This window comes from Ambystoma mexicanum, chromosome 13, assembly GCF_040938575.1.
Source record: "Ambystoma mexicanum isolate Mex_15411 chromosome 13, UKY_AmexF1_1, whole genome shotgun sequence".
In the NCBI taxonomy this organism is placed as follows: domain Eukaryota; kingdom Metazoa; phylum Chordata; class Amphibia; order Caudata; family Ambystomatidae; genus Ambystoma; species Ambystoma mexicanum.
In genome coordinates, this window is record NC_090938.1 from 681080339 (window position 1) to 681103237 (window position 22899).

A 22899-nucleotide genomic window follows, 5' to 3' on the forward strand; every position below is an offset into this window, starting at 1 on the left:
ACCGGCAATCTTCAAATAAGTGGCACTTCGGGTTTCAGCTCCTCGAGTCTACCGCAAATAGCAACACTGCGGTTCCTGGCTGTCGAGATGGGGTTTCCTTACATCTGGGGTCAGCACTCTGTTGAGGTGGCTACGCCTCAGACAGTCCTGCTTCCTGGGAGTTCTGAAGGATCTTCCTGGAGCGCCTGACCAGCTTAAAAGCAACGCATACAATTTGGTGTTCCTCTGCCTGACGATTTGGTTCCAGCAGCAACTGCAGTGGAAATTCAACCAGCTTCGAGAGGATGTCCAGGTGGCTTACTTTAGAGTTTATTGGTCCCACCAACTCAAGGGGAGAAGTCATCCTTGCAGGGCTTCCCTAGTCGAAACGAAATTGGAGTTTCAGCACAGCAGCAGGGCTTCACCGAGCAAACCAACGGTCCAGGAGTTGCAGCAGGCGTCCTCTTCAAGTTCTTCTTTGGATTCCTTTGTCCAGTGGTCGACTCTGCCTTCCAAGCCAAAAAACCTACCCTTTTATGCAGGTTTCTCCCATTCATTCCAGCCCAGCTGTCAGTTGCTTCCTGACCCCGCCAGACACCCTGGTGCCAGAGGCGGGCTTCATTCGTAAATCCTGCCAAAGACAAAACTAACAAAGGGCCCAAACCTGGTTTAGCGTGCAGGGAATCGCAAGAAGGACCTTTCCACAAAGAAATGGTGAGAAAATAAGACCGAGGCCATTTTGACAAAAATTGCACCCTTGGGTGCTTTACTGCAGCTGCAAATGCAGCCTGCGGTAAATGCACACCACAGTAGTTAAGTAAACCACTGCCATCAGCCATTCATTGAGGAAAGGGTAACAAAAAGGTGACAAGCTAGACAAAGGTGATACTAAGTAACCCCTCCAGCACCTTATTGTAAGATAGTGTGTGCTGGTTCTAGAAAGTTAAAATGTAAGTGAAGTCAATTTCAATCCACTGCTCTTGGAAACAGTAGTTTATCCAAGAGAAGGTATTTAAACCTTCGTAAATCTAAAAGACTTACCTGTGACATTGCACTGAAGGTGCTGTGTGACACAATGTAAAAAGATGATGCCAATGGAGTTTGTCAGACTCCACAACCAAAAGAAACGCAGTTTTCAAAAGAACATTAAATGAGAGAGTGGGGCAAAAGGGGGTCTCACCCTCTCCAGGTTAAAAATTCAATCCTCAAAATCCAGCAAAGTTGCTTGGGGTCTCTAAGGTAGAGAGGAATTAGCACATTTCTGAGAATTCTCCCCAACAGTTTTCTTCAGATCTCTTTAGAGTGCAATGGTCAACTTGGTTTCTGGGTGCAACACTATCATTACATCCAGAAATCAAGCTGGAGGCTAACCCCAGCCCTCCAGTAAAGGTGCTTGAAACATTGAAACTTTGAGGTGGCTATCTAATAGTGGCCTGCCAGTCAGCCTTCCAGAAGCTGCCCAGCAACAACACACCTGAAGCAATGTGGATTGGGAGCAGACTGCCCCCTCACGCACAAAGGAGAACCCTTTGCAGGCTTTCTGCAAAAAGCATGCCGAAGTAAATAAAGAGAAAGGATCTTCTCCTGACTGGCAAGATAGGATGGCCAAACCAGACCACAGACATCTAAGATAACCCCAGTGAAGATCATGTGACCCGTGGCCCAAAACAGGTAATCTTCCTCTCCAGCATCCTCTGTATGTTGACTGAAGGTTGAACGTCCCCTAGAAAGGTTTATCTAGATGGGTGTGCCCTACGCCGTGGACCAGAGGAACAAATGAACTCAAAGTAGGAATGGGTGGTCACACAAGGGAAAAAGCAAATTCAAGGACAAGCAATCGACTCAAAGCAGTGAAAGGGAGAATAGGCTCAGTCAGGTAATTAAATCAATTTAAACATATATTATTTATATCAAAAATGGCAATATAATAAAATTGAATCACAACAATATCATAAAAATGTACATACGCATAACCAATTCTAAAAGCAAACCTTTAATCAACTGTCATGCATGTAAAGATCCATATTTGTATCAAAGACAGTGCTCAAAGGGCAATAGATCAATGCTAACCAAGTGCTTAGTGCCCCGAGAAACATGCCCAAAAACCCAGCCAACCCACCATGCCATTCTTTACCATTTCCCTTGAACACTGGAGAAAACCCCTTTGTTAGGCAAAGTTTGAATGCAGTACCCTCTGGGAACACTACAAACAACTGACTACAGGTATAGGCAATCCAACCTTTGGTATAAGCTTGTACTACACAGTTTTGGTAGCGTGTTGAGCAGCCATGCTTATCTCAAGAGGGGAAATGTGAGCTGTAGTGGAATTACAAAGATTCACAGTTACAGGTTTTCAAACTCTTACACTCAAGGTTTCTTGCATAAACAATAATTAGTCAGTTATAGAGCCTTCTTCAGAAGGGACCAATAGAATAGTAACACAAATATACTTCAGTACTGTAAACTCAGTTTCTGACTCAGACAAGGCCCTTTTGGGATGGCCCACAGACAATTTACACCCACAGGTGACTTCAGTAACACGTATGCCAGGGACATAAATACCTTACTGTTGCCATTCAGAATACTCTTTAAAAGTTGGTAAAACGAAAAGGTTATTAGAACACAAGAGACCACAAATATTCTTAAGCAGTGCAGATACTTAGAGTTCACTAGAAGAGTCGTTCAATTCAATAAGCTAAGCCAAAGTCAATGGGCAAAAGTCTTGGATAGGATAAAGCACCTCTGGTAAGTAATGAAAAAGTATTTGCACATGTTCTTAGGAGTCTTTAATGGAAAGAAGCATCAAATGTAGGGCCACAAGCGGATTAGACTTGTGAGTTGTGGCAGTTACAAGCACTTCTACAGTAAGCGGTAGGTTCTCTTAAACTTGTTTTACAGTACCTTGGTAAAGAAGAAAAGATGCAGCCGATGACTTCCGTTTCTGTGCAGCTCTGCAGGTCTCACTGTTCCTGGGCCTCAGTCGTGGGGACAAGAGGGAGGACGTCGGGGACTCATGCACTGCACGGGATTGTTGAAGAAAGCAAACAAATGGAGTCAATTCAGTTCCAGTAGCTGTAGATTCAAGAACAAAAACTGGTATCCCTCTCCCTGGTTAATCCTAACCAGCCTTGAGAATGGTATCCAGGCGTCTAATGAGTTGATTGGTCCCACCAACTCAAAGGAAGAAGCCGTCCTTGAGGAGCTTCTCTATCGAATCGAGTTTGGCAATTTGGACCTGCAGCAGGGCTTCACCGGGCAAACCAACGGTCCAGGAGTTGCAGCAGCCGTCCTCTTCCAGCTCGTCTTCGGTTCTTTCATTCCAGTGGTCAACTCTGCTTTCCAGTCCGAGAGACTCACCTTTTAAACAGTTTTCTCCCTTTCATTCCAGCCTAGCTGTCACTCACCCAGCAGGGTGGCTGTCCTTGCCGGACAGTAAGCCAGCCAATCACGCCAGAGTGCGTTTGGGTCTCCTAGGAGACTAAGTACAGGGAGTTTCGGGCACCTCCCTCACTTCCTGCCCACTCCAGACACTCATACGTCAGAGGCTGTCTTTACTCCTGAAGCCCGCCAAAGGCACACGAACAAAGGGACCAAACCTGGTTTGGCTGGCAGAGAAACACTAGAAGGGCCTTTTCAAAAAAGCTGCGGAAAAAGAAGACCGGGACCTGTTTAAACAAAGGGGCTTAAGGTGCCATCTTGAAAAACATGGCTCCCGTGATTTTTAGCTACCGGTGTTCACGGTCGGGAAAAATCATGGTAGTTTGTTGTAAAACCATTGTCACCAGCCTTTTCAATAGGAAAGGGTAGCATTTAACTTCTACATGAGTATTTAGACACAGGGGATACTAGGTGACCCCTCTAGCACTGCACTGTAAGATGGTTTGTGATGGGTCTATGAATTTGGAAAGACAAGTAAAGTCAATTTCACTTTACATTCTATGGGAAACTGTAGTTTATCCCAGGGAAGGTATTTAAACCTTTGTGCGTATAACACACGAAGAGATTATGCCTATGGAGTTATCTAAAACGCCATACTCAAAGAACACAAACGTAAAAGGCACATCAAAATACATGAGTGGGAAAAAAGGCTCACACTCTTTCCAGGTAAAAAAATCAAGCCTTCAAAATCCAGCAAAGTTGCTGGGGGTCTCCAAGGTGAAGGGAATTAGCACTTTTATGAGAATTCTCCTTAACAGGGACTATGCCACTCTTTATGAATTCCTATATTGTTACTATTGCACACATAACCTTGCAGTGAAGTGAGGATACTTTGGCTTTTTGATTATTTTTACAATATGCCCAAGAATAGCTGGTGGCAGCTGCGATATTACCATGTTGGTGTTCTTTTATTTATGCACTTTTGCATTTACTGCAAATGGCTTCTAAAGGTGTCGAGCATGCAGGATGGCGTTGCCAGAAGGTTTACGTGTGTTCTTTGGTCATATTGTTCGTTGCGCTTCTTCCTTCCTTCCTTCTCAGGTCAGGAAATGCCTTATATGGAAATCCCTTTTCCGGGGAAAGCTGTGGCTTTCGCGGGCTAAGGGGTGTTTTGTGTCTTCCAGAAAAGGTGGTTGGGACGGTCTAGTCCCAATCCGCATCTCTGGTGAAAGATAGCCACTGGCTGTTTTGATGGTGCAGATCCTTAACACTGGTGGGTTTGCGCTCAGCCTGAATCTTGGATAATAGGAGGGCTCTTGAGACTGTTCGGTAGATAATTGTTGGAAGAGCAGCCCACTGACAACCCAAAGAAGAATCCTGCCAACATCAACTCCAATGTTCTCCCGGTGAAGCCCTGCTCCTCTGTCCTCATCTCAAGAAGGCGTTGGTTGGTGCTTCGACCCCTTGAACTGGTGTGAACAATCAGTCGTGACCCCTGCTTGAGGATCCATGCCTGCTGAGCCTTCGGAAGTGCACCAGGACCAACTGGTGGACTGACTAGCTCTCTCTTCTGCTACTTCGCTGCAGCAGTCACTACTGGTCAGCTGCAGGAGTCGTCCTCGGGTTGTCTGCAAGTTGCTCTTGGTTCCAACAATGGTCTATCGAATAGCTGCAGGAGCCGTCACTTTATCCAAAATTCAGGCTAGGAACTTACCCAAGCACACCAATGTAAGGACCTGCAACATTCAAACAACAGGGTTGTCCTATCTTGGACAACCACCAGTCATCACATCCGTCCAGCAACAGACTTTCCAGCACCAGAGGATGTGAACTGGGACCAGACAGTCCCAGCATCCTCCTCTGGCTCACACAAAGGCACTTGCCCAGGAAAGCAGTAGCTTTCACCAGGACAGGGGTTACAATATGGCATTTCATTACTAGAGTTGGCCTGAAGGCGGTCAAAGAAGAAGTTGAAATCTCGTGGCACAGCCATTTTAGGGAGCTAGCCACCTTTAGTAGTCATTTGCAGTAAATGCAATAGTGGGCGGGAGAAATATCACAACAGTAAAAATCACAAAGCTGCCACCAGCTTGTCTTGGGCACATCATCAAAGTAACCCAAATGCCATTAGGAAAAACATGATCAGGATAAACACTTCACTGCAAGGTAACATGTGCAATTATAAAAATGCAAGAATTCCATGGACTGACAGTATTCGGGTCTAGTCTGTTTCCCTATAAGAAATAGCAAACTAGGCAAGGGAAGTAAAGCAAAAGGCTTTACTGACCTCCAAAAGTCAGGTGAGGGTGCCAAAATAAGCAATAAGACAGGGGGTACCATATGAATCCATAGAGGGAAAGGTGCAAAGAGAACATCTTTCCTAACACTGCTGGTGCTCTTCTTCCATACCACAGCCTCCATCTACTACCACAGACATGAAGCTAGAGATCCTAGAATAGAATACTGTAGACCTAAGAACAGTACAGCATATCTAAAACACAGAGGAAATAAATGTCAAATGTGTGCCTCAAGCAATGGGTTCCAGTTAGCGACAAGGAACTTCACATGCAGACTCGGGCTGACCTCTGTATATCACCCGGGGGAAAGAATTCTGCAGCGAGGGCTCTGCTCACAAAGAAAAGAGATGGAGCACCATTAGGAAAGTCCATTACAAATGAGCCAAGGGCTAGGTGCTCTGATGACTACCCAAAGCCAGAGAAGGACTCGAATGCTGTAGCTCAGGCACAGATTAGAAGAAGTTCTGTGAGAGCTTGGTCTACAGAAAAGGGTGAACTGGAGCAAAGCACTAAGAACTCTGTTCAACACCACAGGTAAGGACCAGTGCGTTATACTGGTGTAGGGGCGATCCATAGAAAAGGGGAAATAGTGGAGCAATGAAGGGGTGCAAGAGGACCCCAATCGTGTAATTTAAACATACATTTCCATTTACTCTGATTTTAAAACTCATTGTTTGCTACAATATTTACAGCAAGATTAAAAAAAAACTGACCACAATTCTATCTAGTGTTGGGGAAGGTAGGATACTCACTCTGGCCAGTGTAGTAAAGCCCACATCCGTCAGTTGAGAGCAACGAGCCACCTCCAGTATTCTGCAGAAGGAAAAGTAGGCTACTTATTTTGTACATTTAGTCTTTTGGCCCCATTCCACCCAACTCATGGGATGTCCAATACTATAACAGATTACACAAAGGTAGAACTTCCTGAACAGTCTATCTGCCAACATGCGTGGGTCAAACAGACTCCTTCCATTGGACCACACCTGCCCCCAAATCCTCCATTTCAGTAAGGGCTATTTTCTTCTGCATTAAAATTATAACGACATTTTGCATTTTTATATTCCATTGAAATTAACCACATGTGATTTGCTGCATATCCAAATTTCATCATTAAAATGAATTGAACTTCGCCAAAGCTTGAGTGTTTTATTAGCGTTCACAAGAGCCTAAGATTTTACCCCAGAAGTCAGTCATTGGCTTATATGTGATGCTCAACAATTGCCTATTGCTCTGCACAGAGAACACGTGTGGACTCGAGCAATTTAATTCAGTGTCCACCGCACGTTTCCCTCACCGAGCTAGGGAACAACTGGGCAATTGAATGGGTCACTGTTGTTGGACTATTTCAAGACCAACTCACCTGAGCTGCATACAGTTCTGGCCCAGTGCATTCAGGATGGCATCTGTGATATTGGAGCAACCCGAGGCACATAGGGACTGTAATTTATGACACCCGCGGCAGATCGTGATCAAGCCTTCGTCTGTGATTTGCTGTAAAACAGAGAAAATCATATACTGGCAATGGTGAAGAACATGTTCACATTCTAAAGATGTACAGACTACAGGCAGTACCGCCAACACAGGAGAATCCAAATGCATAGCATCTTAAGGAGAAAACACAAGCTAACATTTCTAAAGATGTTACAATCCAGATTAGGACAATACTAAGGGACGTAATTTATTAAAACATGGTGGCCTTCAAAGATGTAGTACCAATTTCGTTCTACATGTAATGATGCACATCTAAGGCCATATTACAATACATGGGCCCAGGCGCAATCAGATCCCCAACAGGCAGGTTAATGCAGCTGATCCGTTCTACGGAGTCGACTATCCCCGTTTTGAATAAACAATTATTTACATGAAGTAAAGTAAACCGTCCTGTGACATTAATAAAGTCTAGTAGGGTTTTCAGTGCAAAAAAGGTTGCAATGGGATACGGGAGATGGTGTACCTCTGTTAAATTTGTGCTCTTTCTCACGCAACTCACTATCGCTGCATTTGGCGATTGCAGATTTAAATTTGTGCCATTGGGGAAAGGCTGGAAAAGGAAATATTACTTACCGTAGTGACTACCATACTCCCAGCCCAATGTTGCCTTCCCTCCATACATATTGGTGTTACTGCAGAGGACGGACGGAAGCCATGGCAAGCCCATGTGCCCACTTCCCCATGGAGAACTGAGTGAAGCAGTGCGCCACATGTGCGTAGCACGACCCTTCCCCTCAGTCCATGAACCACCAAGGGGGCTGTGAGGATCCAACTAACTAGTGATGGTGGATCGAAGGAAAGCATAAGGAGAAAAGAGGACATTGGACTAGGAGTACAGCAGTCACTACGATGAGTAATGTTTCCTTACTCATACGTCCCATCCCCTTTCCTCCATACTTCTGGCAGAGTACAAGTAAACAACGCTAACCCAGGAGGGATATAATTTGCACTTTTGCAAACAACCATAGGACTGCTCGTCTGAATTGGGCGTCAGCCGTGGAGCTGGTTTCCAGTGAGTACCGTTTATACAAAGCTGAAGAGGCGGCCTAGGTTGCTCTTTGCAAAACGCCTCTCGGGGCATGGGACATTGAAGGCTACCGCCATGCTCTTTGCTTTCGTCAAACGCGCTTGCAGGCCCGGAGGAGGGATCTTGCTCTGCACTTGATAAGCATGAGAAATGCAGACTATTCACCTCCAATAGTAGCATTACCTGCTTTTTTGCCTGGCTGATCACCACCAAAGGTGATGAACAGTCTGTCTGAAGACCTGTGAGGCTTTGTATTCTTGAGATAAAACTCCAAGGCCCTTCGAACAGTAAAGATTGTTCCTGATTTATGTGGAGGTATGAGAGCACCTTTGGCAAAAACATACAATGTGTCCGTAAGACCACTTTGTCCCGGATAGGTAGGACTCCATGATTGGGGGGGAGTGGACAAGTACCCTGAAGTGTTGCTTGAATACTGGATTGGCAAAGTAGACTAGTCTATTGTTATTTGAAAGGAATGCTCCGAAAGGCGCCAAATACATTCTGTACGATGATGCCAGAGTAGCTTAATGGTTAAGATTTGTCAAGAAGGGAAGGATATCATCTCTGGATTTCGACTTCACCCAACATCCAATGGCAAAACAAAGCCATTTTTCTTTTTACTGCGTGGCTGAAGATTTCCAGGATGGCCCCATTACCAAAAGGTTATCGTCTGATAATGCCAAGCGGCCATAGAGCACTTTTACATGTGCCAAAGTGCCAAGACAAGTGAATTGTGTACAAGGAGGTATTACTTCGCATTTCCCACTGGCAAAGCAGGTCTGGGAGGAGAGGCAGTCCACTTGCCATAAGCAGCAGGTGCGACGATAGGAGGGAGGGGGCTATTAGAAGACATTTGCCGTGATTGGAGGATCTGAACTTCTGCAAGACTCTCTGAATCCGAGGGTGAGAGGGAAATGCAAAGGTGAACAGGTTCCATGAGATCGAGAATGCATCCACCAGGGACCCTTTGCCTCGCCCCTTTCACGAGGCATAATGACATTAGCTGTTCACTTCTATCGTGAGTAGATCCACCAGGAGGGAGACCCCAGCAGGTAAAGATCTCTGGGATCTGCTCACTCAACTCCCATTTGTGATTGGCAAAATATCTCCTGCTTAGCTTGTCTGCTTGAACATTGTTCATTCCTGCTATATGAGCCGCTTGTATCATTATGTTTGTGCACCTATTGGAGTGGGCACTGAGCAACGCCAGCACACTTAATTTCACCAACTTGGTGCCTCCCTGATTGTTCGTGTAGAACTGTCACTACAATGTCTGTCAGGATGAGACCATTGGAAATCTATCACTGGTAAGAATGCATGTGAGGCTAGGACGGCTGACTTCAATTCTAGGAATTTTATGCGCTCCCGAGAATCATCGTGTAATCCAAAGTTGCTCCACACCCCGATAGGGAGGAATCTGTTGTGATGGTGAACCAGAGAGGGGAGTTCTGGAAAGGTGTGCCTAACCGGAGGTTCTCATGTTCTGCTCACCACAGAACATCCTGCTGGAGCCAGGCTAAAATCGGGACCAGTTTGGTTTGTGAAAGGGGAGGAACCGGAGTCCAGTTCTATGGTTCTATGCCACATAGAACTGGGAACGACGCATGCACAACTTGGCCAAGGGTAAAGTAAGAACGCAGGCCGCTATCAAGTCCAACAGATGTAGAAACCACCATGTGGTTGTTTCAGAATGAGACGGGAACAGGCCTATTGTCTCCAAGGTATCGTTTACTTGCTTTTTTGTAGTGACGACTTTGCCTAATGCTGAATCCCATGGGTAGCCTATGAACTCCCCCTGTCTTAGAATGAATATTTCTTTATATTGACCGGCAGACCCAGTGAATACATCAGTTCAAGAAGGGACTGCAAGTGGCAATTAACTTGGACTGGGACTGTGCTCAGATTAGCCAGTCATCCAAGTAGTGATATAGATGAATGTCTTTAGGTGCACGAACGCCATCACTGCTGCCATAAGCTTGGGGCTGAACTGAGGCTGAAGGGTAACTTTTTTTTTGGGCAAGAAACGATTTAAGTTGCAGAGGTCTAGTACCACCCTCAGGCCAGACTCCTTGTTTGTCAGAGCAGTAAAGACCCTTGAGTAAAAACCCTGCCTTCCTCCAAGGGAGGGGCTTTCTCTATTGCTTTTATGAGGAACAGCTCATGCTTCTCCGGAGAGAGGAAGGAGATGCCTACTGTGTGCCACGGATAGGGATCAGCTATCGCTGGTTATGTTCTTTCACTGAGCAAGATTGTAAAAACTGGAGGGGGGTATCTGTAGTTCTGCCCTCTATTATGGTTGGGGTAGAGGCAAAGAGATCCCAACCAAGATTCAATATATGTAGCTTGGACGAGCAACCAAGGCTTAAGCTCTGAGGAGGTGATGCAGGCTGGTTCTTCAGTGCAGTGCATCCCCAAGCCCCAATGGAGGAATGGCCACACACCAGGTTATGTGATAAGTCTTTTAATACCATCAAGATTTTGATAAGTAAGGGTCAAGTAAATATATTCATTTAAATAATGACACTTCAGTAATACTGTTCTACTAATGTGTATATATATTTACATACATACATACACTATGTGGTACCACACAATACTTAGATTAATAATGCAAAGTGGTGGAGTTTCTTGGCTTCACTCAACAGGACCCCTTGAAGATGGACCTCTTTTGCAAGAAGGAGTCGCTGGGATACCAAGGCCAAGACAAAAAGGAGGAACCGGACAAAGTCGGAAAGGCAGTACTTTCGGTCTACACAGTGATCTCCGTTGGCGGGTCGTTACTCGAGCTGTGGATGTCCCACGAAGGCGAAGCTTGCTGTGGACTCCGAAAAGGCCCGGCTGAAAAGGATAAGAAACTTAGGGACCTTATGCCTTTCTTTGACAATGGATGCGGTGGCAGAATTAGGAGTCAGGTTTGAGGATTTTACGGTTTACCGACTTTTGGTTCTTCGGTGCTGCAGTTGCAGCACAGACCTCTTAAGGCTTCTGGCGACCTGGACTCGACCACTGGACTGGACTACAGATCCTCACCAAGGCTGGACTATCGGGACGTCTTTTGTTTTTGGTGGTGGGGAAACCCACCGGCTGACTTTCCTCTGCACAAAATGTACTGGGATTTACTTTGGTGGGAAAAAGTGGTCAGATGTGCCAGGGATGTCCCTTGAAAGATTCGATCAGGTGGAACCTTTGCAGCTCTGGGTGTCCAGCAGCACAATGCCAGGGTACCACCTCCTCTGGGCAAAAGGTAGCAATCTGGCTTCTGGCGGTAACAAACACTCCTACAGAACCTGGGCGACACAGACTTCTTTGGATAGAGATGTTCAAGCACTCTTCTTCTGCACTCACAAAGAACCCTTCTACAGATGGCAGGCACACAGGACTGGCTTCCAAGATACTTGTGATGAAGAGTAGTAGGTACATGATGGCCCCCCCGAAGCTCGGGAAGAGGTCGTCTATACAGGTCCTCTCTTGATTCCGTTCCTGGTTCAGCTCAGCAGTCTTTGGATTCCTTGACGAAATGCAGCGGCATACTCTTTCCTCCCACTGGACGCAGGATTCAAGCTTCAGGTTTCAGCACAAATTGGTAAGTGAAAAGTTCTTAGTTATACACATTAGTTCCCCATTCACTCAGGATGAGCCAGGCTCAGTCAGCCAATCGTACACGAATGCAGGCAGGCAGCCAGTCCGGTGTTAGGCAAGGTTTGCATGCAGTTCCCTCTGGGAACACTACAAACAACTCTGACTAAAGGTATAGGAAACCAAACCTTTGGTATAAGCTTATACTACATTTACAAGTATTCAAATAAACACTTACACTCAAGGTTTCTTCAATAAACTTATTAAATGATATATCAGTCAGTTAGAATAAGCCTTCTTCAGAAGGGAGCAATATAATAGTAACACTCAAATATACTTCATGAGAAATACACACTCTTAATATCTCTAAATCAGTAGATACCCTTTTGGGATGGCCCAGAGACACTACCTACACCCTCAAGTGGCTTCAATTGCTAAACACTTGTGTATAGGCGCGTTACAAATGCCATATCATATCATAAGGTGCTGGGGACATTAATATATCACCGTAGCATTTAGAATCATATGGTATTAAGTCAAAAGGAAAAGGAGTATTTAGAGCATACAAGAGACCACACATATTCTTAAGCTGCCAAATATTTTTGGACCCCCCAGAAAGAGTCATTCAGTACAATAGGCTAAGCCCAAAGTCAATAGGCAAACGTCTTATATTTTTTTTTATTGGTTTATTACCTATAAAAAAAAAGGATTTCACATTTACAAGCTGTCAGATAAATTCAACCCATTTCATTATATCATCTTAAAAAAACAGATGTAGCAAAATAAAAAGACGTGATTGTCAATTGTCATTCATGTCTATTACTCATCATTCATTCATGAGACTCTTATCTTATCTAAAAAGAATGATAATGCAAATGTAAATTTTTTGTTAATACCTTCATGCAATATCTGCCACCAGTCTTCGGCGCACCGGTCTGGATATTTATCAAGTTCGGAGCTTAAGTGTCTAGTTCTTTCATCTCTGATTTTAGAGAAAAACAAACTAGATGCTTCAAAGATTCATCTTCAAGGTTGCATAACCTCCACGTGGTACTTGTTTGTTTACCCACATCCTGCATGCCATATCCCACGTCTCGTGTGTCAAAATTGTTCAATCTAAAATTAAGGAATGTTATCTTGTTGCATGGAAAATTCACCATGTATTCTGGTGTGACGTTTTTTTAGCTTCAACGGGCGCGTTGCTCATTCTGGTGTGCTAGATTCATTTTTCACTTGTTTCGATCCAATCTTGCTCATAGAGTTTTGTTTACTGCATTTGGATTACCTATTAGCAATTTTTTGTAAGTATCCAGCTGGCTCAGAACGTTCTCGCAAGCTTTTTTCCGTTGGTTTAACAGGCTTTCAAAATCAGAGTGTCATTATTTAATATCTGAAACTGAGGTATGTTATCGCCTCCAATCGCTTTTCTCTAGAGTGCTAAAGCATTCCATGTCACTACAGCGGTCATTGATGGTAAACTAACCTCATACATTATGCAAGCAGTAGGGAAACCTTTCGTAGTTTTAGTATCCTCCTTCATAGAACACGCTCACATCTTGTCCATATTTCGTGATTGCAAACATTGTCTCTGCTACATATGTTAGTATTGGGATGATTTTATTCTTATAGAAGCCGATTACAGGTTGCATTGAGAACTTACCATACTTTTTGAGTATCCTGTCCGCTTGTGCAGCCAACTGGTTACATTTAGATGCTAGTTTTGTGACCATCGGTTCATCGTTAATACTTTAATTTAACGCGATTCCCCAGATATTTTACTTCTTTAACCAGACTTAGAGTCTCCTTTCCCAAAGTCCAGATGTATCTTTCGGACTTTGTTTTTTTTTTTGGCTCCTTGAAGGTTTTTGAACACCAGAATCTTGGATTTCTTTATATTTATCTCAAGTCTGTTTTCATGGACACATTTTTCAAGAGCATTAATTTTCCTTTGAAGGCCGATTGGGGTCATGTCAAGTAGCACAATGTCATCTGTGTATATTAATGTACTAACATGGGTGCCATTCATTTTTGGTGGAAAGGACTTCACTTCCTCAACAGATCTCACATCTGCTAAAAAATAAGTTGAAAAGCGTTGCTCCTAAGGGGCACCCTTGTTTGACAAAACAGGATGTTCGTATTGGAGCAGTTAGATTTCCTTTTGTGTCAAGCCGAATTTGTATTGAGGTTTCGCTATACAATGCTTTGATAGCAGCAACTAGACTTCCAGGACAGCCTTCCTTCGACATTTTCGACCATAGAAGCTCTCGGTCCACACCATCAAAGGTGTGAGCCAAGTCAATGAAGGCGATGTACATCAGCCTTTTCTTTCCGATTGCTTCCATTTTCAATGCGTTCAGTATTCGCAAATTTAGGCTGCAACCTACGCCTTCGACAAAACCTGTTAGTCTTAGATCGGCTACTCCAGCTTGCTTAATCGATGTTGATAATTGTGATAAGAGTTGAGTCGCAAAGATTTTCCCCACTACATCGAGTAGTGCCATGGGTCTATAGTTTCCCGGTTGTGTCACTTTTTTTTAAATAAATTGGTACAATAATGGCAAGTTTCCAGGTTTTTGGGACTTTCCCGTTTATAATTATCTTAAGGAGCTGGTTACAAAAGTCTGCCAATTCTTCAGGATTTTTTTTTTTAATATAGCGTTTGTCAGATATCTGGGCCTGGTGCTCGAGAAGAGCTGAGACTCTTGATGTTGTAGATCTCTTCTTTAGAGATTACTATATTCCATTGTTCCATTGTTTCATCATGATTTTCACAAGAATATTGTTTTTGGAATAACTCGCTGTAATGTTTTATCCATTCTTGTTCCGTTACAACATTGCAGATACTAGAGTTCTGGGGAGATTCAATTTAATTTTTTTTTACATTTTTTTTATTTGTGTGTAATCAAAAAGAAATTGATTTTTACAAAAAGATCAGATCTCAGATGAAATGTTCCTCAGGTAGAGTCTAATAACTAAAATTAAGTAAATATCGACGCCGGTATCTACTTCTGATGAAAGCGAATCAGTGCCGCGCGCAATCGGCTTTTGCTTAGATCTAATCAGTCCATCGATCACATCGCTCTGGCATCGCTGGGGAGTTTGAGCTAAGAGTTTATTCAGCTAATTTACAAGAATTTATTTTTTCAAATGCGGCTTCCATCACTTTAGCTGTTGCCATCGCCCATGTTACTTTTTCGCCAGAGATCAGCCATGACCACCATGTGTCTTCTTCTACCAGTATTGAGTTGACCCACAGGGGGGCTAGAAAGGCTGTACGGTCTCCATTTAGGGCTGGACAGTTTAGCAAGAGGTGGCGCACCGTTTCTTGATTTTCTGAAATGTTACAGAGTCTGCAGGTTGTCATCTTCGCTTGGCTTCTTATCGCTAAGATTTCTCTTGTGTGCAAAAGATTGAGACACGCTCTTAAGAATGTTTTGCTGAGGTTTTTATCAGGGAACTTTTTACAGTATGCAAAGGGGATTTTTAGCTTTTTGTAAGTTGGGGTAAGTCTTTCAAGAATTTAATAGCCACTGCTTTTTCCGTTGCGGTTATCCAATCTTCGTTTTTAAGCTTCTGGATAACTCGGAGGATTTGTCAACCGATCTTCTGTGCAGGCTACAGTATGTTATTTGTTTTTTTGCTGGTCAGTCCAGAGACGGATAGCTTTGCATTTTGAAGCTTTTAGCTCGTCCCCGATGAAGCTAAGGATAGGGAGGTCATCTTGTAGGAGTGTTTTCCTATACAATGAGATAGATGCAATGCTTACAGTTGCTTCCAGAGACAAAAGTCCCAAGTCTCTTCTTAATGCTGATATTGGTATTGAGTTAGGCAAATCCAAAGCTGTTTTCCAAATGTAGCCCTCCAGTTTCTGTCAGATCGCGGTCGGCATGGAGATGGTTGCATCCATGCCGTACTGAGAAATGGAACAATTTTACCTTTGTAAAAATTGATAGCTGGTATCAACGAAAATTTTCCAAATTTTCGGTCAATCACCTTCATTTGTGAGGTCAGGTTTTTTGTTTTCTCCCAGAGATATTGCTGCATTTTGGTCTCTTTGGGCGAGCCCTCAATAAAGACTCCCAAGTATTTGAAATGATCCACTACTTCAATTTTAATTCTGTTGACTGACCAAGTTTTAGAAGGTTTGTGTAGTTGTTGGCTTTTGGCAAAAATCATGATTTTGGTCTTAGTATTGTTCATTGAGAGATTTTTGGTGTTCATATATCTGGCATGGTTGTCAAGCTGTTGTTGGAGACCTACTGGCATCTGGTCCAAGAGGATCATGTCGTCTGCATATAAAATGCGCAATACCTTGATGTTGCCTACTTTTGGTGGAAAGGAGCGGACATCCTCTTTCTACTTGAATTTTTCTGGACAATGTGCCTTGCCTGCTCAGGCGGACACGGAGAGAAGTCTCTGTATGCAATGCTATTATCGGATTTAAGATATCTTCTGGGCATTTCCAAAGTTTTAGTTTACCCCATAGGAGGGCTCTATCGACTTTATCAAATGCCTGAGACAGGTCTATAAATGCGGCGTAGACAGTTGGGGTGCCCCGTTTTATTTTGGCCTTCATGATGTTCAGAAGGAAAATATTTACTGATGTACTGCCATTTTTCTTAAAACCCGTTTGCAGATGGTCGTTGCAGGGAGCCGTTTTCGCCCAGAATCGGAAATGCTGTAAGAGAAGAGTTGCAAACAGTTTCCCTAGGATATCCAGAAGGGCTATCGGGCGATAATTCGCCGGGTCGTCCCTGGAGCCTTTCTTAAAGATCGGGACTATTGTTGCTTTAGTCCATGACTCCGGGATCTGTCTGTTGATTCTGCACTGATTGAATAGAAGACTGATGAACTCTGTCCATTCATTCATCAATGTAGTTTTTTTAAAATCGATATTGGTTAGGCCATCTGGGCCCGGAGTTTTCAGTTTTTGAATAACTAGCCTTATATCAGGTTTTGATGACAAATCTATCCATGGATGGCGCTAGTCTCCAGATGTTGATTATCGATGATTGATGGTGTTGCAAAGAGCTCTGTGAAGAAATCATCCCACGCAGATTCAGTAACTGAATTTGCCATGTTGACTCCGAGATTGCCTCTAGTGGCATTAATTAGGGCCCAGAAGTCTGCTGAGCTTTTCGTTGAGTGCTCTTTACATGGTTTCTGCGTCATTTTGATATAAGACGGCTCTGCGCGTTCTCAACCATGACTTGTATATTTTTTATTCTTTTACATACTGCTCCCACGTTGCTTCGATGTTTTCAGCTTTTGCCTTCCGTTTTAATTTTCTCAATGCAGTTTTTTTCCCTGCTAATACTTTATCATATGCAGGACTATGGTTGACTGGAATAGCTGTCGCATCTTTCTGTTTAGCCTTAAACTTGCTCAGGATTGGAATATAAATTTGGTCTGGGTGTAGCGTCCATTGTTTGACGATCGACAGCTGTTGCATATTCTTGCGTAATAATTCGGACCTTTGCTGCTGAAAGACGCAGACAAGGTTGTTGGCTGTTAGACTCGACCGACGCTGAGTATACTTCGGTTTGGTGCAAATTGGCCGCCCATGCTATAGACAGTATGTTGTGATCACTTGCCTGTCTTTTATCCACCTGGTAGTTGTTGATTTCTAACAGCATAGCGTTAGAAATTAAGATATAGTCCAAGGTGGCCATGGATGTTTCCCTTTCCCAAGTCGGGATTTGTATGTTCCAATCCTTCGTCCAAGCGGCATTATGAAAGTTTCTTGAGGTCATCAAGTTCATCCATGCTTGACCTCTAACATCTGCTTGCGACGCATTGATCGTAGGTATAGATTGCTCTTTCGGATGCACACAGTTAGCATTGAAGTCTCCAAGGATTATTATGGATATAATATTCCACTCAATAACAATTGCATCAATGACATTGGCCATTGTTTGGCAGAAGTCTGTAGTTGAGGTTCTTTGGGGATTCCAATACGCGGTGATCAAAGCAAGATGTGACGTAGTCCATGCTCCTTCAGTGTTAGAGAAGTGATTCCATTGTATGAGGACGGCCAGGACCCCGTAGGATCTTGTGATAGTCTTGATGATCTTCAGGTCTTGTCCTATTCTCACTGCAATGAGTAACCCTGAAGATGGCCGTCCAAATAGGCCTTTCGTTGCTGGTGAGGTTTCAATTTCAAAACCGTCCATTGTCGGTTCCTCAAGCAGCCACATCTCTTGGAGACATAACATGTCGAATCGTCCTAGGTCCTCACTGTTGGGGTTGGTTAAATGTGCATGGCCTTTCGTATTCCACGAGGCTAGAGTCATAGCCGTTTGGAAGTAGATGTTACTAACTTCCGTCGATGATTGCTATTTCCTGTGGCTCGAAGTCAAAGCCCCTTTCAACCAATTCCATGTTCCAGCTAACGCTGCTTCTTTCTTTGAGTTGGCAGGTGTCGTGTGTACTTTCCTTGACGGTGATTCCGGTCTATAATTCCTCTGGCTATAGATTCTGCTACGACGTGGGTATCGGTCTCTTGCACTGTCTTCTTTGATAATCATCTTACCTGCCCGTATTTGGGTAGGTTGAACTTGTTCTGTTTCTTTGATTGTATTCCTGATCATGGAATACCTCCCTTGAGTCTGTCGAGTATTTCTGTTTTGACTTGTGTGTGTATTCCTCGAAAAGAGCCTTCAGCTCTGCTCTTCGGTTACTATGGCGATCTGTAGGGCTGGCGGCACGTGTCGATTTATAGATGCTCTTTACATCTCAACTGTTTTTTTGTTGCTTACTTGCAGTTTTTATTTCCGATAGAGTGAAACCTGCTAGCTTTAGGTCTTTTGCAGCATCCAGAGTTAAATCTTGAACTGCAGCTTCTCTGATGTGCAAATAAGCTTTTGCCTTGCCTTCCTTGTGATATGGCTCGATCAATTTAAAGTCTTTGGTTTTAACCAGTTGTCTTTACTTGAGGCTTGTTCTAGCTTAAAGAGTCGGATTCTTTTCTCGGTTTTTGCATCTGTCTCTGATTTTTTTGAGCCTCTGTTAATCGGCTGGTGATGGCTAGTCGAGGTTGAATAGCGGTGTTCCCTAATGGATGATTCTCGACGGGAATCCGGCGCTGTTTCTGGGTCTGTTAAGAACGTCGGCTTTTTCGGCTTATTGGGTTTATCAAGCTTTGAATTCTGGCATGTTTCAGTTATATCCTGGTCAGCATCCATTGACGAGATCGTTGTCTTGTGGTTATGGATACATGCCTTCTGGAGTTCCTTATTTGTGGCACTGTCATCTTCAGGCTGCATCTGGATATCTGCACCTTGGTCTCTTTGCCTATGTACTGACCCATTTTTAAGACTAGGGTCCGTGGATTCAGTCGTTGGTTTTGGTGACTTGGTCAAGTCAATTGGCACCACTGGAGTGGTCACTGTTGCAATAGAGACCGTTCCTCTTTTGGTTGATTGATCCTCAAGAGTTTTCCGGTCAAGTATCGGGCTCTTATGCTGCCTTGTTTTTCCCATTTGATCTTTTTCTGCTAATATTAAAGCTTTCTTTCCTGTACTGTTTTCAATTGGCAGGTCAGCAGCCTGCGAAAGTCGTGCATTATACTTCGGCAGTGTTGAATTCGTTTTTGTGACTGGTTTGGCTTTGCTGAACAGTGGCGCAATCGTTTCTTGGCCGCCTTTATCCCAAATCGTCTGTGTTGATTTTTGTTCCCATAATCGACTTGCTCCAGGTTCTTCTCCGATAGACGCTGAAATATTCTCAGGTTCCTCGTCCATCCTGTCTCGCTTCCTTTGAGATATGTCATATTTCAGATCTATTGCAGTGATAAAACCTTCCAGAAATGTTAATTTCGACTGTATGAGCGCTAAGGTAGTTGTGTCGTCCTTTGCTGCATCACTTATGCTCTCATACAGTTTGCAGAAGGGTGCCATTGCAATTGCTATTGTAGACATGATTGTTGTCATGTCTCTTTTGTTGTTTGGTGACTTTTTGCATATCTGTTGTTGGTAGTTCACTAAGCCTCCTTTTTTTTAACTGGAGTATCTATAAACTCTACAGATTGTTGGTTCGACGTTTTTCTGGTCCGAGCCAAATCCACTGGTTTCGAGGGCCTGGGTGAGGAACTCCAGGGGCCCGTATCAGTGTGACCACGAGGGGGTACCTCTGTTGTAGTTTACGGGCATGCTAGTTGGGGATATCGGGTACTCAGATGGGTTTTAGCCCATGGTTGAGGGCTTATTTCTCTTTGTAGTGGGTACATTTTTGGTTGAAGTAGGTCAAGTATCTCCGAAATCCCCTGGGACTGTGCGTACGATTCTCGTAGCAGAGTTTTATTTGAATTCTCTGTTTGTGCAGCAGCAGGACAGGGAGTCCTTATATCATTAGCATTTCCCTGTTTTTCTGGATGACCGATTGTTTCGATTGCCACCTCCTCGGATTGCTTTGTTATTGTTCTCCTGAGTTTAGGTTGTGGAGGGATTTCGTCAAGTGCTTCAAGAATTTCGGCGTCCGAAGGTTCAGTGTCGGAAGATTGTTTTCTTTTGCCATGTGTTTTAAAGAAATTCCACAGGGCATTTGAGAGTAAGGGCGTCGGTAGAGACTTTTTCGCCACGGCCCACTTTTTACTAGTTGATTGTGCATCAGTGTTTTTTATTCCTGCATTCCCCTTTGCAGGCATTGTGGTTTTATTTTGGGTACATGCCTTTGCCCAGTTTTCTTGTGTTGCAAGTTTGGGCTTTGCCCTTCCTCTTTTTTTATACAGAATTCTTATCCCTTTTGCCGAAGATTTGGGCTTTGATTTGGCCTTGCCCGCCAGGATCGATTGCTCATTACAGTCCACAGCTGGATCAGCTATGTCCTGGGCGATCTGATTAGGTTGCCCCGTAGTTGGCTCCTGGGTGTCAGTAGGGTTCTCTCCCAACTTTGAGTCTTGCGGGTGATTTTGAGGCTGGGTCGTGATCTCTCCTGATGTCAGCTGGGGCCGGCTGGAAGAGCCTGGCGTCTCTGGGGATTTCTCTGAAGGTTGGTCCTTTGGGGTCTCTTCGATTTCAAAAGGGGGGGCTCCACTGCATGCACATGTACAATAGCTCTTATGCTGAGCTTCAGAGATGTGCCCCCCTGTGGTTGCGGTTGGTATGTCTCCTGGTTATTCACCACCGCCGTAGGCTGCGTCAGATGGTCCTCTCCCACATCGGCCGGCGTCCGAATCAAAAGTTGCTTGTTTGAAATTGTGCCGCGTCAGGCGGCGTCTGTCATCTCTCTGACTGGGCCCCATCGCATTCCTCTGCCTGCACCTCGCCTCCAAGGCCCTCTATGAGTGGTCCTCCGACCCACTCAAACATACGGCCACTCGCCAAGGCGGTAGAAGGGGGCTCGGCACTAACGTAGGTATCAGGAGTACCATGGGGAAGCTGCTCCAGAGCGGGAGCCGATGTCGTGTAGACCCCTCCCACTTCTCCTGCTGGGCCCTCCCGATGAAACTGCGAGGGCGACCGCACCAGTGGGGACACTGGGCGCCGTGTGCTTGGGTCAGAGCCTGTCGCAGGCAAGTGAAGCGGGTTCTGTTTTACAGAAAGTGTATGTAATGAGGACGTTTTTGTTTCTTGTGATTTTCGCCTGCATAGTGTTGTGGCCGGGAGCACAGAGGGAACAGATGTTGTATTTGCTCCCGGCTTGTTCACATGTGTAATCCCTTGTACACTCACATTAGAACCTTGTTTAGGCATCACAGGGTTTTTTATTGTGCGATTCCTGAGCCGGCGTTGTTCAGGATCTTCTTCCATACCCTCCTCAGACCAGGGACAGGGTGCCCCAGCGCCGAACAGCCGCACAACAGTCGGCGCCCTTTACCCCGCCGGGCTTAGCGCCGCAAGGGTGGTTTGTGCTCCCCTTTGTAGTGGTTAGATGTCACGTGATGTCAGACACATGATCGTGCCCAAGCTCCGCCTCCTCCAGGAAGCGAGCATTGTTCTGCACGGGCACCTTTGCAGTCAGCTGGCAGAAAAATGCTGTTTTCACGAAGCGTTTCTCCTCTGTGAGCAGGGAGCAATGCGAGTGCACGAGGATGTGTGACTGGTCACCTTTAGTTGCCCAAAAGTCTCTAGAGTTTCTTTGTGCCAGAAAGATTAACATTAGTTCAACATCATTTTGTCCATAGACATTTTGAGCCGTTTTAACCAATTTTCCTATTTCATTTTCACCTTTTTCCCACTGATCTTTTTGTTTCCGTCTAGACTAGATTGCTCTTATATAGGATAAAGCACCTCTGGTAGGTAAATTGAAATGTCTTTGCACAATGTTTTAGAAGTCTTTGGAGAAAAGAAGAATCAAATGTAGGGCCACAAACTGATTAGACTTGTGAGTGATAGAAGATGCAAGCAACTCTACTGCAAGAGGTAAGTTCTCTCAGACTATGTACAGTACCTTTAAACTGAGGAAAAGATGCAGCAGGTTACTCCTGTTCCTGTGCAGCTCTGCAGGTCTCACTGTTCCTGGGCCTCAGTCGTGGGGGCAAAAGGGAGGACGTCGGGAGACTCCTGCAATGCACTGGGATGGTCAAAACTCACAACCGGCAAACTTCAGTTTCAGTGGCTGTTCAGTGTTTCAGCACTTCGCATCTACCGCAAATAGCAACACTGCGACTCCCGCTCTCTGGTTGGCCAGCTTAAAAGCAACGCACACAATCTGGTGTTCCTCTCCCTGGCTATAAAATTTCCAGCAGCAACTCTGTGGAAATTCAACCAGCTCTGAGATGGGTGTCCAGGGGGCTTACCCAGAGTTTGGTCCTATCAACTCAAAAGGGAGAAGTCATCCTTGCAGGAGCTTCTCTGTCGATGCAAACTTGACATTTCGGCACTGCAGCAGGACTTCACCGGGCAAACCAATGGTCCAGGAGTTGCAGCGGGCATCCTCTTCAAGTTCTTCTTTGGTTCCTTCGTCCAGTGGTCGACTGCCTTTCAAGCTAAAAGCCTTGCCTTTTATTCAGTTCTCTCACATTCATTCCAGCCTAGCTGTCACTCGCCCAGCAGGGTGGCTGTCCTTGCCGGACAGTCAGCCGGCCAATCACCACAGAGTGCATTTGTGTCTCCTAGGAGACGAAGCACAGGGAGTTTCGGGCATCTTCCTGCCTACCCCAGACACCCTGGAGCCAGAAGCGGGCTTCACTCGTGAATCCCACCAAAGGCA

The 22899-nt window shown here is 44.7% G+C and overlaps 1 protein-coding gene across 2 annotated transcripts in view; it reads right to left on the reverse strand.

The window, feature by feature from the left end:
• Nucleotides 1-22899, reverse strand: part of FBXL20 (F-box and leucine rich repeat protein 20) — an 867163-nt gene that overhangs the window by 124193 nt on the left and 720071 nt on the right. For both annotated transcript variants that reach the window (XR_011283101.1, XM_069634719.1), the window contains exons 10-11: nt 7015-7145; nt 6407-6467 (exon numbers count right to left, since the gene is read on the reverse strand). Coding sequence is in view for 1 of the 2 variants with exons in the window: in XM_069634719.1 (XP_069490820.1) it covers nt 6407-6467; nt 7015-7145 (192 nt within the window). In the remaining variant the exon portion in view is untranslated. The remainder of the gene's footprint in view (nt 1-6406; nt 6468-7014; nt 7146-22899) is intronic.